This window comes from Lepidochelys kempii, chromosome 1 (assembly GCF_965140265.1).
Source record: "Lepidochelys kempii isolate rLepKem1 chromosome 1, rLepKem1.hap2, whole genome shotgun sequence".
Lineage (NCBI taxonomy): Eukaryota > Metazoa > Chordata > Testudines > Cheloniidae > Lepidochelys > Lepidochelys kempii.
The window spans coordinates 112,290,879-112,308,014 of NC_133256.1; the positions used below are offsets into that span (position 1 = coordinate 112,290,879).

A 17,136-nucleotide genomic window follows, 5' to 3' on the forward strand; every position below is an offset into this window, starting at 1 on the left:
AGGTTAATACTATCTATGCAAAGCCTTAAAAATTCTCAGTTTTACTTTGGTGTTTACCAAACGCTGACTTTTACCCTTGACACCCAAGCCTCAGTTTGGAAGGAAGAGATTACTATAGCTGTTTTTGTTTATCATATACAGCAATTTACACTGAAGAGGTTTATTTGTATGAATTAACATAGTCTACTACTAAGCCAGTACACAAAACCAAATACATAGGTAAAAAAAAAAGTCAAGTACTAGCAAAAAATGAATTGAATACACTCCAAGTGCCATATTCAACATTATATAAATATCTAAATCTTCCAGTCACAGGAAGAAACACATTAGTAGACTAAAAAGAACAGTTCTGAAACAAGAACAGCTAGAGACAAATCTTTTGTCTAAAGTCATCCTTAGAGAGGAGCCAAAGGATGAACTTTTACTTGGATATCTGCCCTTGCCCTTGATTTTTTTAGCAAATCTTGGTAGAGGATGCTCAGGTACACTGAAATATTTTTAAGTTATATACTAGCTGAGTTAATTATTTTTAATCTTGAAGTGATGCAAAGACAGGGAGCCAATAATATGCTCTCCAACACAGAAAATTTACTAATATTGCAGAATAACTTCTATTTGCCTTATAGTAACGATGTTGTCATCCATGTGGCTCCCACTTTAGCCAAACAATGACTAACACTGCCCTACCAAATCTGGCATCTGTTCTTGCAGTTAGGCCAAGGACAATGTTTAATGAAAGTAAAGAAAGTACTCTATATAGCTGCCTGGCAAGTTTCAGATTTGGGAATGTTCCAGAAGTGTGCAAAGGACTAGACCCTGTGCTTTAGTCCAGTGGAATGTATTTTAATATTTGGAGGAACAGGTTTATTATATACACACTACATAATCATTTGACATTCTCTGGGACCACTAGAAACACCAGAGATGGCAATAAAAAGAGTCTGAAAGACTCTCCTATTATAACAAAAGCCCTTTAAAAGGGAGCTTCTTTCTAGGAGGAGGAATGGTGTTTTGGTGAGAAAAACAGGTTAAATGACAGACTGATTCAAACCAAAGTCTAACACTACACAGGGAATAAGTTTGGTATAGGGTCTCAATACCACCTTACCCCCATGGAATGTTTTGTAAAGAGGGTCAGCCATGAGAGCATGTAGTTTGCTGGCCCCTCTGGCAGATTAAAAACAGCTTGAGCGAAAGGAAGTGTGAAGAGCATTCAGGAAAAGGCCAAAAGGAGAGCTCGCAAGGATCATAAGGACAATGTTGAGATCCCATGTCAGAGGTAATCCCTTTAGAAATCTGGATACCATGGGGTCAAAAAAAACCTGAATGGACAGATGCCCTGTGGAAGCTGCTTTAAGGTGGATTTTCATGGAATCAAGAGTCCAGACACAGAATATAGCTGAATATTTTCAATATGGGGGCTCACCGATGGTGTATGCTTGTTTGCAATTTGCATGGCTACAATAAAAGATGCATCTAAGGCTTTCTGAGGAATAATTTTTTTTACAAATGACTTTTCTGACACTAATTCTTGTTTCTGAAAGAAAAAAAATTGTTGCTCGTTTATGAATTCTCAGTCTTTGGTTTCTAAATGTCTGTAGTTTCCCTGGTCTCAGGCTTTAATCTATGAAGACCAGAAAACTAATAATATGCTATGGACTTTCCACACTAGCATCAAGACATAAAAATTCAAGCACTGTAAGTATTATATCTACTTTCCTCCTTTTACATTTAACTTTATTAAAATAATCTTCTTCAGTCAAACGTTTTCTACATGTAAGGTTAACACATCGCAAAAATTGTTCCACTATAAAGGTAAGAGGCATCTGTCTCTCCCTCAGAGTCCCTTCCTTCCCCTACCTGCTGCTGCTGCCGCTGCCAGCACTGAGATCCTCTCTCTTTGCCCTTCACTCCAGCAGGGTGCTTTCAGCCAAGACTCTTCCTGCTGAATTCTTACCTCAGTAGGAAGTCTCTCTGCTGAAGGCCCCTTCCAAGAGCAGAGGGCATAGAGAAGCTCCCAACCCCAGCAGCAATAGCAGCTTAAGACAGACTCACAGATAAAGTGCAGGTGGTTTTTAAGCCTAGATTAAATACCCTCAGTTTAAAAAAAAACCACACCAAAAAAAACCCCCCACACAATTAAAGAACAGGCATATTGATTTTTCCCCAAAAACACTTGTGGCTCCCCCATGAACCCTTTGTGGCTCCCCAAAGGAGCCATGGCTCACTGTTTGGGAAGCATTGCTCTATGGCTGCTATGCAAAGTAGATAAACTAGCTCTTCCTTTGGCTGATTTTTATGAGAAGGGTCCCTGAAGAGAGACAGGGAAGGGGGACTGAAATTGGATGGAATAGCCCTGGGCAATCAGCTTGCAGAACTTTTTTCTGTTTTCACAGTCCACGCCTGATGGAAGCAAGCAAGCCAACATCCAAAAGGTGGGACTTAGGCAAGGCTTTTGAGTGGTCTAAGAGTGTGGCTCTCGAATCTATCATCAAACCTGTTGCTTGGAAGTACGTGCAGACTGACCAACAGCCAAAGCAGTAGTCTCAGCTGTTTCCTCAGCAGGGACTCAAGACTACTACTGAAGGTAGACAGGTGTCTGCCTGGACTGCCCTTACATCTAAAGGGCTTACAATTTTGGGCTGATGTATAGATGCCCAGAAAACAAATTATGGCCCTAGAAGCTTTCGAGAGCATACAGTCAGTTGTCCATGCTAATGCAAAGTAATTCTGTGCCCTCAAATACTTTGCAATATTCTCAGCATGCCAGAGGCTTGCAGCCATGAAGCCCTGCGTGTGGTTACAGCAATAGGCATGGCTTTAGTCATCATGTCTGATACATCCATGGTGGTCTGTTGCAATGTTTTAGCTACTAGTTGACCTTCAACAATGATGCTTTTCAACTCTTCTCGGCAGTCTTGTGGAAGTTTAGCTATAAAGGGTGATAGCCTCTCCCAAGCAACACCATTATACTTTGCAAATAAAGCCTGATAATCAGCAATTCCAAGCTCCAGTGAGATCGATAAATAGCCCTTTCTTCCAAATAAGTCTAGTTTTTTTTAAGGGTTTTTATCTTTTGGGGTGCTCTTAGTGGACCATAGAAACCATGAAGAAACCTGGTGTTGGATGTGGGTGTGCATTAAAGAAAAACTGCTGGGGTACCCCTAAGGGAGGTTGATATTTCTTTCCCGCTCTCTTAGCCACAAAAGGCAGCATAACTGGCGTCAGCCACCGTGTCTTGGCTGGATTCAATATGCCTTCATTAACTGGCAGAGTTATCATAGCTGGAGCAGATAAGTGCAGAATATCAAAAAGCTTGTGAGTTTCTCCTTCTATCTCAAGAGTCTGAGCAATGCGGGAAAGTTGCTTCCAAAATGCTTTGAAGTCATCAGCAGCTGGTAGAGGAGCTGGATAGACGGTCTCCCCAGGAGGATGATGACTAGTCCCTGGGAGACTAAGGGTGCTGCTGGCAATAGTGCCTGTTCCTCCTCTGCCAGCTGCTCTTGTTTTTTCCCCCTCTCTGCAGACCAGGGGGAAGGAAAAAATAATGATGGTCTGGCAATAGACGAAGAAGGGGTTCCAGACTCCTTATGCTTCCTTAAATGATAGGAGTAAGATTAGATCCTGAATGTGGTCCGCAGCATGCTCCGTAGCACCAAGGTGGAGCATTACATGAGGTAAGGCCAGTTCTGATAGGGCTGAACAGGCAACTGCCATGTTTGAAGTGGATATGCTGGAGTTCTAAAGTGAGTCTCTGGTCTATAAAGAGCGTCTTCTGACCTGTGTGAGAGAAAATGTGGCTCCCAACTGGATAGAGAACAGGTGTGTCCCAATGATGGGATAAACAGACCTTGAGAGGCAGAGCCAAACCTCAAGGTGCCCCTAGTACCAAGAGGTCAGAAATATATGCCAGTGACATGGTTACCTCCTTTAACATAAAATCAGCAGTTACTGGCAGGGCTTACAATGACAGTACTGGTACTGATGTTGATGCCGGCATCAATGTCTTTGCCAGTGTCTGATGATTACTGCTATTTTCAGTCAGTGAAACAGAATGTGGCCTGTACTACTTTGGTGCTGAGTCAGACTGAGCTGGCATCACTTGCCTCTGTTATGGGATTAGTGTTTTGTTCCCTGAAAAGTGAAGTGTTAGCCTCTCCTTATGGGAAGGAAGGGACCAGTGCTGGGAATCATGACCTGACCACCCTTATCATGGTGAGGAGGTATCAGTTTTTGGAGCAGAGGTGATAGTTGGTACTGAGGTGGTCTGATGCCAGATCTTTGTCTGATGGTGCCGAGAATTATTTGCTGGTACGGACTATAGGTGTTGCATAGTGGACGGCAAAGTTCTTTGGTGACACATAGCAGGGCATGGACCAGTTTTTAAAATCTCTTCTTGCTTCCCTCAGATTGTTCGAGGAAGCATAGATCCTGATAAGCATCCCTGGACTTCCTTGTTGTTGTTCAGAATTACTGACAGAGCAGCAATCTGGCACAAGACTCTCACAGAGGCAAAAACAGACAGGTTGTGACCATCAGTGAGTGGAATTAAACTGTCATAGGATGACAGTTTAAAGCTCGAGGGCTTTCAATCATTTTTCTGTGGATAGAGGTGCTGTACACCACAGGAGAAGTTAAATGGGCGGGGGGGTGGGGGAGTAGTGGAGGGAAAAAACAGGGAGGAAATTGTTTTGATACAACCAAAATAAAAATAAATTACTGACTAATATTTTGAGTGGGATTAACCCTAACGTAGTACGAGTAGGTTCCACTAAGCGGTAGTGGGCGAACACTGCTAGTTTTGTCTCATTGCCATGGGCAGTAAGAGGTAACAGGATGGTTACAGCCACTCTGCCTGCCTTCGGGTGGTGGCCATGAGGGCATCCCTGGGGCAGCCCAATGGACACCACTATTCAAAGGACTACAATATTGCATGTGTACTTAGACTCAAGTGAGATCACATGGATACACAGTCAAATATAGTATTTTACTTATTAAAAGATTCTAGCTCTTTCCAAATCATTACCAATAGATTCTACTCAAAGATGCAGACCTTAAAAATTTTTTAAAAATTAAATAAAAGGTTGTGCTTTCAAATTTAAACATATCAGCCTTCGCAAAGGGATAATGAAAGTTTAGCAACCTAGACCCAAAAGCTTCCTTATGATAATAATGAAAACTAAATATTTTACACACAAACAACTGCTTGCCTGGCAAGTATAATTTTACAAGGCTAACATAGGAAACGGAAAATTATTCTTATTCATTCCCTATCAGGCCAGCAGCAGTGCAGTTAGGAAAATTATTAAAATATGGAGAAAGGTCAGTGATAATTTAATCACCATTAACTATATTTCAGACAACAAAAATGAATTTCTTGTTTTACTTCTGGACTTTCATAACTTTACTGCTTAAGTGCAATATCAAATAAACTGATTAAAGAACCAATCTGACAGAGAATAGGTTGAACAATTTAAACCCATTTTTAGATGTCAGTACTAGTGACCCCATTCAATGTTAAGTACGTTTGAAACTAATACCTTACATAGTGCTTCTGTCCTGCCTCTACAACCATTCAGCAAAAGCCATCTTTTTCTTATAATTTTTGGCTTGAGAGGTGTGAAAAGAGAAGTCTTATTATAGAAACTACAAGAGTCTTCTCCTAATCAACAGAATTCACATGCTCAGTGTATGGTCCCACAGAAGGATACCCTTATCTGCTTATGCACTAATTTCATAGATTCTGAAATTAAATTTCTATACAGTGACACTTGCACCCATACTCTTCAAATTATGCAGAGATTTAATCACTTTAATTCCATTGATATAACTGGAAATCTCATCACACACTGGAAGTTTAACTTAAATTAACGGTTTGAGCTTTATAATCTAATGTTAACTTTAGTACCAATACAGTGTTAAAAATACTCATCACTACATATTTGTTGATACATTAACTCAATTAGTATTTACCTACCTTAATGGCTTCTACTTGCTGACAGATCATCTGAAGTAAAGATTTCTGATCCTCTGCCCAACGAGGGGGAGTTTTGGGAGAGAACTGAAAGAACAATAATTGAATCTTATCACATTAATTAAAAACAATACATTTCAGAAGAATTGTGTGTGTTATTTGATATACCTTGTAGCTTTTACTTGGTGATAAAGAAAATTTTGTTGGTGATGGAGTGGAATGTTTAAATTCTGAATCTACAGTTCGGGATAGGCCATTCTTGAAACCAGGACTTCCTTCTTCACCATAATCCCCAAGTTCTTGAATTACTGTTTCCAGCATCTCCTTAACAGATTCTATTGACACTGGTAACTGGGAGAGAATTGCAGTGCACAAAGAGGTTTAGGGATATATTCTCTTTTTGAGTTCAAGTGCAATTGGAGTAATAAAGCACTATTAGCAAATAGAATTTCATGTAAAAATACCACATTTCAAGATGACTATTCCTCTAGCTGAACAAATAGATTCCAAACAATATTTTTACTAATGCAAAACCTGAACTTTCTAGCTTTTAATATACTAATCTTTCTCGTCAGTTTCCCACGACTTTTGACATTGTCAACTACTACTGTTTACATGACATATTATGACTTATTGTCTCTTCCAAAACTCAATGCCCACTCTGCATGTACATCACTATACATAGGACAAAAATATGAAATGATATAATTCTGCATGAACTTCAGTAGTAAGACTCGTCTAACCAGAAGTAGCATATAAAATGTGTCTTTTCCTGATTCATCAGCCCCACTTGAGTATTTGTAAGCAATGACTGATTAGGATTAAGTCAAAGATATCGAGTTAAATGCAGTCAAATATTTAATCTCCATTCTAACCTTGGCCTAATATTTGTCCAAAAATAAAAGTTCCTTTTATTTTCGTTCAATTTCAGAATCTTGACTACAGTATTGATTCACAATTTTTTTTAAATAAAGCTTTTTAAAAAATGTGCATAACAAAATATTTCCAAAATAGAAAAGAACTGTTGCCACCTGCATTTTAGGAACAAACTACACAGAGTCCTTTTAAATGCATAGCTCATTCTTGAACACTGAATTTGATTTGTAAAGCAAAACACTTCACTGAAGAAAGTGTTAATGCCCTATCAAATTTTGAAAGGATAATTTAAAAGATGAGATTTCCTGCTGACGCAAAGGATTCCATCAGTAAAACTACAAAGCAAACCAAATTACATACCTTCTCAATTACTGAAGTGTCTGTAAAACTTTCATCAATGATCTTTAATAGATAGTCTCTGCTCTTTTGCAGGTGACTTTTGCACTCTTCTTGTTCTTGTGGTGAGAGTGCATCATTCTCAATCTCTTCAGCCTTTCTCTGGAAAATCTAGCCAACAAAGTAGTGATTTTTACCATGCAGTATTAAGAACATAAAAATTAAAATAAAAGAGTTACACTTACTAGTGCAAGATTCCAATATGAAACAACGTTTTTAATAGCTTCAAGTGCTAGCAAAGCATCCTCAGTTTTTCCGTCAACTGCATCCAACATAGCAAATGCTATATATGCCTCCTCTTCATATCCTGCAACCTGAGAAACCTACAAAGAGAAGTTTTGTCAAAAATTTAAAGTAAATATTACATCCTCTAGGCAACTGCTTGATACAAAAGTACATTTAACCTCACGCTCTTGGAAGTGCTTTAAAAAAAGCATTCCCATTGGAAGTTTATTTCCCCCTACTTTAAAAGCTCAGATGCCAATGTGTCCTTTTTGTATTTTTGAGAGCAATTTGATAATCACAGTAATATTTCTAAACACATTTATTGCTGCTCAGGGAATACAAGAACAAAAAACATTTGAGTCACATGAAATTAGCCTGAAAAAAAGTTCAGAATAGACATCCAATGGAATCGTCCCCACTGTGTAACATTTTGAAAAGATGTTATCAACTTTAAAAACACCTGAACTTTTAAGCTGTCTATTGGACTGTTAACACTTAAGATTACTGAAACTGAAAGAAAAATTGTTTACTTTGTGCAGCTGACAGCAATTTGAGTACTCAGTTTCTGTATGAATTTGGGGATAAAAATTATAGGGGGAGCTGTTAGCACCACCTATAACTGTGGGGAATGTCAGGAAACCATAAGATCCTGTTTTCAGTTGCTTATAAATTTTGCCAAACTAATTGTTGAGGCTGAAATTTTACATGCTGTCTGCCTGCCTCAGGTGGAATTTTTTGGAAAATTTTTCAACAAAAATGGTCAAGCCATTTCCAAGAACAAGGTTAGGAAACATACATTGTTTTGCCCATGATAAAGAATTCCTTACAACTTTTTCATCCAACAGTTTGAATATCCTGTATCAGTATAACAGTATCCTCCATACTTTTGAGCAGGAACTTGAAATTTGGCAGAGGGCTGGCCTGTGTATCAGAGATGTGCTTTTTTAAGATACCGGTGAAAAACTGCCCGAATTTGGCCAATTTACAAGCCATTAAAAACAGTAGTTTGAATGTGCTCAATGGAGACTTGCTGCAACTTTGCTGCAGCATTTCTTGACAATTCCACCTGTACTGAACAAGCTGAGGTCCAGTGCCACACGAGCTAAGCAGAATTTACCTTGCAGTTTGCCTTTTTAAAAGCTTGGAAATTACGCACCCCCCCCCCCCACTACATTAAAAGAACATTAAGGTTGCAAATTTAGGCACTCAATTCAGGAAATGCCTTTGCAACCTCAGTTCAGCCCCCCCGAGCATATGAATTATGACACAGTCTTTATTTACATGACCACATAATATTTTTTTCCACACAACCCCTTCCTTGTTCTGTGCTCAGGATGAACACTTCACAATGAATGAGCAGCTATTCCATATTGGTTTTTCCGTATACTTCTTTACTAGACATTACTCAAACTCTGCACTTAATATGGAATTATTTCTTTATGGGCTTTTCCATACCTATCATAGTATGAGAGTGCTTTACAGACACTAAAGAATTTATTTTCACAACATCCCAGTGATGAAGGGGCTTTATCCCTATTTTACAGATGGGGAAATAAGAGAAACTGAAGTCAAGAGTCCATTAACTTTAGGTGTCTAACCTGAGATGCCTAGAGCACCTCTGGCATATCTTAACTTTTGAATTTTCAACTTTGCAATCTAAATAATGTTCCTTAAACGTAGTTTGTATGTAATTTTTTATATACATAGAAAATTCACTAATGACAAGGGGACTAAGGGACGAGTAGTACCTGAAACCAACTTTAACTTTGAAAGACTAGATTTCAAGCTGATGTCCCTTTAAAATGAAGCCTAAAGTTCAGGCTTAAACAGCTTTACAGCACTCCCTTTCTGTCAGACTTCACATACCTTCATGTTTTCAGAGGTGGATATTGTATGTTGGTCAGACACCACTTAATATTTCTCAATTTTTGACTTTCACTATTATGTGGCTAACATGGCCCACAGCAGAGTAAACTTAAGTTTAGGTGCAGTATTGTTTGTTCATATGATGGAACTCAGTCATTACAGCATTTCAGATTCTGCATGTCTCTGCTTAACTATATATGAAGCATACAGAAATGAGAAGCATTGTGATCCAGAATTGGTACAGAGTTAAAAAGCAACTAGAGTAGTAGCCAAGAGATCTGTACTTTATTTCCAGCTCCGTAAGTGATGAGACTACATGCTTCAGTCTCCTTATCTGTAAAATAGGGAAAAAAGCGTTTATCTACCTTTAGCAAGGTGGTGTGGCTTCCCTCAGAGAATGACGGGGAGGGACTACAACATGCTCCCTGGTGGGCTGAACCAGAAGAGCCATGTCTGTTCCGCCGGAAGTGAAAGGGTGGGATAGGAAAGGGAAGTACCTGCAGCTTAGTTGTGGTGGAGCCACCACAAGAGACAGACGCATCCCGCCAGCTGCTGGAGCCTGCAGAGGAGCTGCCTCCTGAGGACTGGCTGGATCTCCCCGGGGCTGCCAGCAGACCGAGACGCTGGGGAGCTGCTGGGGTTGACGCCTGCAGACTGGCCAGAGCTCCCCAAGATGACAGATGCAAGTACATCCGAGGGGGAAAGTAGGAAGCAGCCCAGAGAAACCAGGCAACAGTCTGGTTGGGAGCTGGCCTGATACAGAGTCACTGTGTTGTGGGCAGATCCCCGCTGACCCAGTGGCAGACCACTCCGCCACTATCAGGGTCCTGGGCTGGGACGTGGTAGAGTTGGGCAGGCCTGCGTCCCCCCTGCCACCCCATCCCTGGGGTGGCAGTACTCTCCCTCCTCATGCCAGGAGGCCTGCACATCTCACACAACCCCACCTGAGCCCCATAGCCTCTCTTGATGCTCACCCCCACCTGAGCCCCATAGCCTCTCTTGGTGCTCACCACCCTGGGACTCAGACTGCTTAGCTGCTCTGCCCTGATTGCAGACCAGAGATTACCCATTGCTTTGCTCCCCAGCCCTGACTGGGCCTGCGGCTCAAAGACTGCTGTACTGTTCTGCCCAGCTGGAGGATCGGAGCACTAGGTGAATCTAATTCCCCTCTTTGAGCACCTTTACAGGTACGCGACAGTGAGGAGGCATGGCCTCCATCAGAGACTGACAGAGGGATGGCCACGCAGCATACACTACCTTTGTAAAACACTGAATTCTGTGGATGAAGCGCATTAAGTTGTATTACTACACATGCTACACGTTTTGAAAAAATTTCAAATAAAATGACAAATATCTTGTTCTAACACCAAGAGAAAAGCAACTTTTGCTATACCACACACCTGTGTGCGCCATTATACTGAGATCAAGTACAGAGTAGTTGTCTGGCCAGTTTACAAGACATATCCTTCTGCTCATTTTTCCCCGATGTGTTGAAATGCCACCTAACTTAATTATGAATATGAAGTTCTATAAGTAGTAAGTCATGAAAAACAACAAGTTTGTACATACTCAATTGAATTTTGTATCTTTGTGTTAGTCCTCTATTCTCATCTGCTTTTTTTTGGTAGGTGTTCTATGAAAATGTGCATTCACACAAAGCAGTTTAATTCTTACTCAGTCAAAACCCTTCCTCCAAAAGTGTTCTCAATTCCAGCGGTTTCCAACCAAGATGTCATCACATTCTATATCATTTGTTACTTCAATATCTAACTACTTACCCAGGGCCCTGAACTGTACTGCATGAGACCCTAAACAACTATATCACACAAAAAAGTCTTCAATTTAATATGCAAATACAAACATCTTCACTGTGTTAGTCCCTTCAACTTTACCAGTCTCTCCAGAAAAAGCTAAGCAAAATCCAGAATAGTGGCGAAAAAAAGTCTGAACAGTCTCATTTTCTACTCTACCAGATCTCAAACTAGCCGGGTAGTCAGAACAGATTTTTATGTTTAACATCAGCATTGGCAACTAAGATAGAGAAAAATAGGGCTGGAAGACACTCTGAGAGGTCTTGCTGAGGCAGGACCAAGTAAACTTTAACCAGTTCTTAAAAACCTCCAATGATGGTGATTCCACAATCTCCCTTGGAAGCCTACTAGAAAGTTTTCCCTAATATTTAACCTTAATCTTCCTTGCTGTAGATTAAACTCATTACGACTTGTCTTACCTTCAACAGACATGGAGAACAATTGATCAGTCCTCTTTTAACAGCCCTTAATATATGTGAAGACTTAGGTTCCCATTTGCTCCCTGGTCTTTTTTTCTTTATACTACACATACCCAGCTTGCTTTGTTTGTTTTAAACCTATCCTCACAGCTCAGATTTTCTAAATCTTTGTAATTTTTGTTGCTGTCCTCTGGACTCTCTCCAATTTGTCCATGACCCTTCCTAAAGCATGGCGCTCAGAACTGGACACAGTATTCCAGTTGAGGCCTCACTGGTGCCACACAGAGCAGGACAATTACCTCCCATATCTTATGTACACTACTGTTAATACATCCCAGAACAATATTAGCTTTTTATGCAACTATATCACATTGCTGGCCCATATTAAATTTGTGACCCACTATAACCTCCAGCTTCCTTCCAACAGTAATACTGCCCAGTTATTCTCAATTTTGTATTTGGGCATTTCATTTTTCCTTTTTAAGTGAAGTACTTTGCACTTATCTTTATTGAATTTCATCTTGTTGAATTCAGACCAATTCTCCACTTTGTCCAAGACCTTTCAAATTCTGATCCTGTCCTCCAATGTGCTAGCAACCTCTCCCAGCTTGGTGTCATTTGCAAGTTTTATAAGCGTACTCTTCCACTCCATTAACCAAATCATTAATGAAACTAGTGACTAGTGTCAGAACCAGGACAGACCCCTGAGATCCCACTAGACACACCCTCTTAGTTTGTCAGTGAATCATTGATACCATTCTGGAGTAGCCTTTCAACCAGTTGTGCACTCACCTTATACTAATTTAATCTAAACCACCTTTCCCTAGTTTGCTTATGAAAATGTCACATGGGATGGTGTCAGAAACCTTACAAAAAAAAAATCAAGATATATCATATCTACTGCTTCCCTGCTATCCACTAGACCAGTAACGCTATCAAAGTAGTTATGTTGGTTTGGGAGGATTTGTTCTTGCCAAACCCATGTTGGGTATTTCTTATTGTCCTATCATCATCTAGGGGATTGCAAACTGATTGTTTAAGAATTTGTTCCAGAATCTTTCCAGGTACTGAAGTTTGGCTAATTGGTCTATAATTCCCTGGGTCCTCTTTATTCTCCCTTTTAAAGATAGGTACTAGATTTGCCCTTCTCCAGTCCTTAGGGACCTCACCTGTCCTCCATGAGTTCTCAACGATAATTACTACCTGTTCCAAGATTGCTTCAGCTTGTTTCTTAAGTACCCTACGATGAATTTCATTAGGCTCTTATGATTTGAATACACTTAACTTACCTAAATATTCTTTAACCTGTTTTTTCCTGTTCTGGAATATGTTCCTTCCCCCTTGTTAATATTAATTGTGTCAATTAACTGGTTACCATTAACATTTTTAGTGAAGACTGAAGCAAAGAACGCTTTAAACATTTCAGCTCTCTTGATGTCATCCCTTATTACCCCTGCGTCACAGCTAAGTGGCAGACCTACACTTTCCTTCATCTTTCTTTCGCTCCTAATTCATTTATAGAACCTCTTATTGCCTTATGTCTCTTGCAAAGTGTAACTCACTTGTGCCTTGGCCTGATTTTTTCGCGCTCATCCTTTGATTTGTACATGTTCCCATGTTTCTGTAGGATTAGTTTTTGATTTTCAGGTCATTAAAAAGCTCCTGATGAGATCATGTTGGCCTATTACTATTCTTATCTTTCTTTCCCAGAAAAAAAAAGTCAGATGCTTTCTAGTTCCTTCCCTAATCTCCATAAGGAAAAATTCTTATATACTTGGTGCGCACACAAAAAAAAAAAAGATCCAAAAGTATGCTTCATGTGCCCCAAACAGACTCATCCATATTTTTATAAATATTTTGTATTTTTGTAAATACAATATACTTAACTAATCCTTGACACTCATGTAGACAATTTTGAATAAAAATAAGCCTTTATCCCAGAATCACTGTTGACTGCACAGATGTTGGGCACATCTTAAACTGAATCAAAAGGGTTTTCCTCCCACACCTAGGTTCTATTCAGGTTCTCATATCATGGCATCTACACCTGACTGTAAGAGAGTCAATGCCCTAAACTGTTTTAAGGCAATAGTTTAACCTCTGGCAAACTGACTTCACATCTCAGAGTTTTACTAGCAGAGAATTTGGCCCAAGTGTTGAATTGCTGACACTTGTAATTGATGCAACTAGGTTCACATGAAGTTACATGCTGTAGAAAGGGGAGAATCAAGACTATTCCTTGCAAAGAGTTGGCTGAACTCTGTATGCCACAAAATTCAAGCAACAATGTATCTAAGAGCCTTATCTCATCCAACACAATACAGTACAGAAATGGAAGACAAGAAAATAAGGAAAGAAAGAAGGAAAAAGCCTACTAATACAGTTATATGGAACAAAATCTAGAGTAATGAGAAATAATAAACATGGGCAAACAGTGAGGATTCAGCACTCATATTACAATGATGGGCAGTACATTCTTAAAGTACATCTATCTACTACTTTTTCCTAAAGCTTAAAGGTCTCTAATAAGAACAGTGATGTAATCATTTCTTTTTACAAAGCCTTTGGAAGACTAAGTAGACTGCTGTAAGCTCTGGGCTTTTCAGTAGAAAAACAGATTTAAACTAGAATCCAAACAAAAACAAAAGAAGTCATGGATTATATAGATTATACCTTATGCATAGGGCCCTACCAAATTCATGGTCCATTTTGGTCTATTTCATGGTCATAGGATTTTCAAAATCATAAATTTCATGATTTCAGTTATTTAAGTCTTGACATTTCACAGTGTTGTAACCGTAGGGGTCCTGACCCAAAAAGAGGGTCGCCAGGTTATTGTAGGGAGGGCTACGGTACTGCTACCCTTATTTCTGCACTGCTGTTGGCGGAGGTGCCACCTTCACAGCTGGGAGCCCGATCAACAGCTGCCGATCTTTGGCCACCCAGCTCTGAAGGCAGGGAAGAAGTAAGGCTGGTAATACTACAACCCCCTAATATAACCTCGTGATGCCTCCCTCCCTGCAACTCCCTTTTGGGGCAGGACCCCCAATTTGAGAAATGCTGGTCTCCCTGATGAAATCTGTAGAGTATAGGGTAGAAACACACAAAAAAAATCAGATTTCGTGGTCCAGGATGAGTTTTTCATGGCCGTGAATTTGGTAGGGCCCTACTCATGCAACACGTAGGATCAAATTATTTTACTTATCACAACAGAGGACAGAGTATAAAGGCACAAAAATCCAATTTTTCAAAAATAAAGAAAGGAAGGTACTACTCTAATAGCAGAGTTTATGTACGCAAGACAATGAGCAACAGCTTGACATCAGAAGTCCAAGCTTAAACCAAGCGTTAGGAAGAATTTCTGGCAAGGTTATTAAAGCTGCTAAGAAATTAGGGCAGTAACTGAGCCACTAAAATGTACAAAACCATACCAGAAATCAGAACTCTGCACTTATTTGAAGCACTAGAGTAAAGCTGGGTCAAGTTTTTCAATCAAAACTTTTTTTTAGCTGAAAAATGCAGATTCAAGTTGAGGGAAACATTTTATGAATGTGTGTCTATTTCAGCTAATTGTTTCAGTCAAAAAACAGTTTTGGAAGTGGGGGAGGTAATATCTTTTATTGGACCAAGTTCTGTTGCTGAGAGAGACAAGCTTTGGAGCTTACACAGTTCTTGAAGAACTCTGGGTGAACTCGAAAGCTTGTGTCTCTCACCAACAGAACTTGGTCCAATAAAAGACATTATCTCACCCACCCTCTCTAATATCCTGGGACCAAACTGGCTTCAGCTACACTGCATAGTTTTGGAAGTGTCAAGCTAGAGTCACAAAACCCCTTTTACTCAACAGCACAGGGGTTAGGGTACTCACCTGGGATGTGGGAGACCCAGATCCCTGTTGGAGCTGTTATACTTAGTATAAATCAATATTCACTAAGCCAGAGCCACACTGAGAAGGACTCTATGCCCTAATGGTTAGGGCACTCACCAAAGAGGGAGAGCACCAGGGTTCCAATCCCTATACTGGGGAGAAAAGGAGTACTTGTGGCACCTTAGAGACTAACATTTATTCGAGCATAAGTTTTCGTGAGCTACAGCTCACTTCACCTACTCTGTACTCTGGGGAGGTGATTCAAATCTGACTCTCCCACATCCCAGGTGAGTACCCTAACCATTAGGCTACTGGGTAAATGTGGCCACCAGTACTACTTCCTCTGGAGTTTTGTGAATCTAGCCTAAAATTTCATTTGCTTTTATTTAAAAAAGTTAATAGTGCCCAAAATCAAAACAAAACATTTTGGCTTACCCAAAATGAAGTCTCTTCCAACTTTAGTTTACAAAAAATTGTGTTTCAGATGGACACAAAACAAGATTTGAGAACTGCCAGTGAATCAACTCTCCCCCTCTCAAAACAACAATTATTTACACAGCTCTATAACAGAGTAGGTTTCAGGTTGCTTCCAGCCCCTCAATCTAATCCAGCTAGTTATGTTAGTACCTGAATATCTGAACTATGGAAGTGTTTGAACAAAGGATCAATAGGTTCAGGAACACTTTTCTTCTTTTTGATTATTTCCAGCATAGGCAAAACTTTTTTCCAATAATAAACACTTCGTCCAATGTATTCCCTTTGGTCATAGAAAGAGTTTAGACTACTGCCCTGTGAAGGAAGCAGAATAGAAGTGTGTTTATTTTAAGGAATCATTAGATATTATTCAAACTGTTAACTTGCTTCAACTACAGACAGTCTTCAAAAGCTCTAGTATTGCCTTAGGCACCTCTGACTCCTCAGGTGAGCCTCATCCAGTCTCTGTACAAGCCTACATAATGCAAGCAACACATGCAGCTAGAAAAAAAGTGAGATATCAAAAGAAGGGTACCAAATGACTATTGGGAAAAGAAATGCAAAAAGTTATTTTGTTTGGCATAACATGATCAAGTGAACATTTACTACATTTTCAGTTTATTTCTACTAACTGCTAAATTGTGCCAAGAATGATAAAAATATTTTAAGTTATAAAGTTATAATAAACGTAAAAATATTTTTTGCCAAACTTACTGTTTTATGAAGACATTTTGCCCAGCGAACAATTAGGGCAGGTTGAAGTCCGTGTTTCCCCAGCGCTCTCAGAGTGTTTATTTCATGCTGGACTAGAAGCCTTAATTTTGCTGCTGTTCCTGGTCTGAAAAGTAACGAAGACACATTGCCTAATTAGCCTGCTCTGTTTTATGGGAAATTTTTGCTTGTCAATCCATTATAATAATGCAGAGAAGTTATTAGTATTATGCAGATTATTGGTTTTAGTCCCTTTTTTGCCTCCCATTTGCCATATCTCTACAGAACTACACTGATCACTGTGTGTACCCCACACAGGCCCTGAAGGATTTAGATAGGCTTGTGAGGCCAATTAACATACTGGCAGCACCTGAGAAAGCCAGGTATAATTGATAATGAAGCCCTACAGGAGAGGGACTGAGTGGTAATTATAAAGCCAGTAAGTTTGCAGCAGAAAAGGGCTGCAGGGAAAGAGTCTGCAAGCACTGTCTGGGGAACAGAAGATTTAGGAAGCAG

At 39.8% G+C, this 17,136-nt stretch overlaps 1 protein-coding gene across 4 annotated transcripts in view; it reads right to left on the bottom strand.

Annotated features, from left to right (window-relative positions):
- The window catches only part of RGPD4 (RANBP2 like and GRIP domain containing 4), a 66,204-nt gene that overhangs the window by 28,871 nt on the left and 20,197 nt on the right, over positions 1-17,136 (bottom strand). For all 4 annotated transcript variants that reach the window (XM_073350884.1, XM_073350892.1, XM_073350910.1 and 1 more), the window contains 6 exons: positions 16,624-16,747; positions 16,063-16,224; positions 7,432-7,569; positions 7,211-7,357; positions 6,143-6,325; positions 5,978-6,061 (listed from right to left, as the gene is read on the bottom strand). In XM_073350884.1, coding sequence (XP_073206985.1) covers positions 5,978-6,061; positions 6,143-6,325; positions 7,211-7,357; positions 7,432-7,569; positions 16,063-16,224; positions 16,624-16,747 — 838 coding nt within the window. The remainder of the gene's footprint in view (positions 1-5,977; positions 6,062-6,142; positions 6,326-7,210; positions 7,358-7,431; positions 7,570-16,062; positions 16,225-16,623; positions 16,748-17,136) is intronic.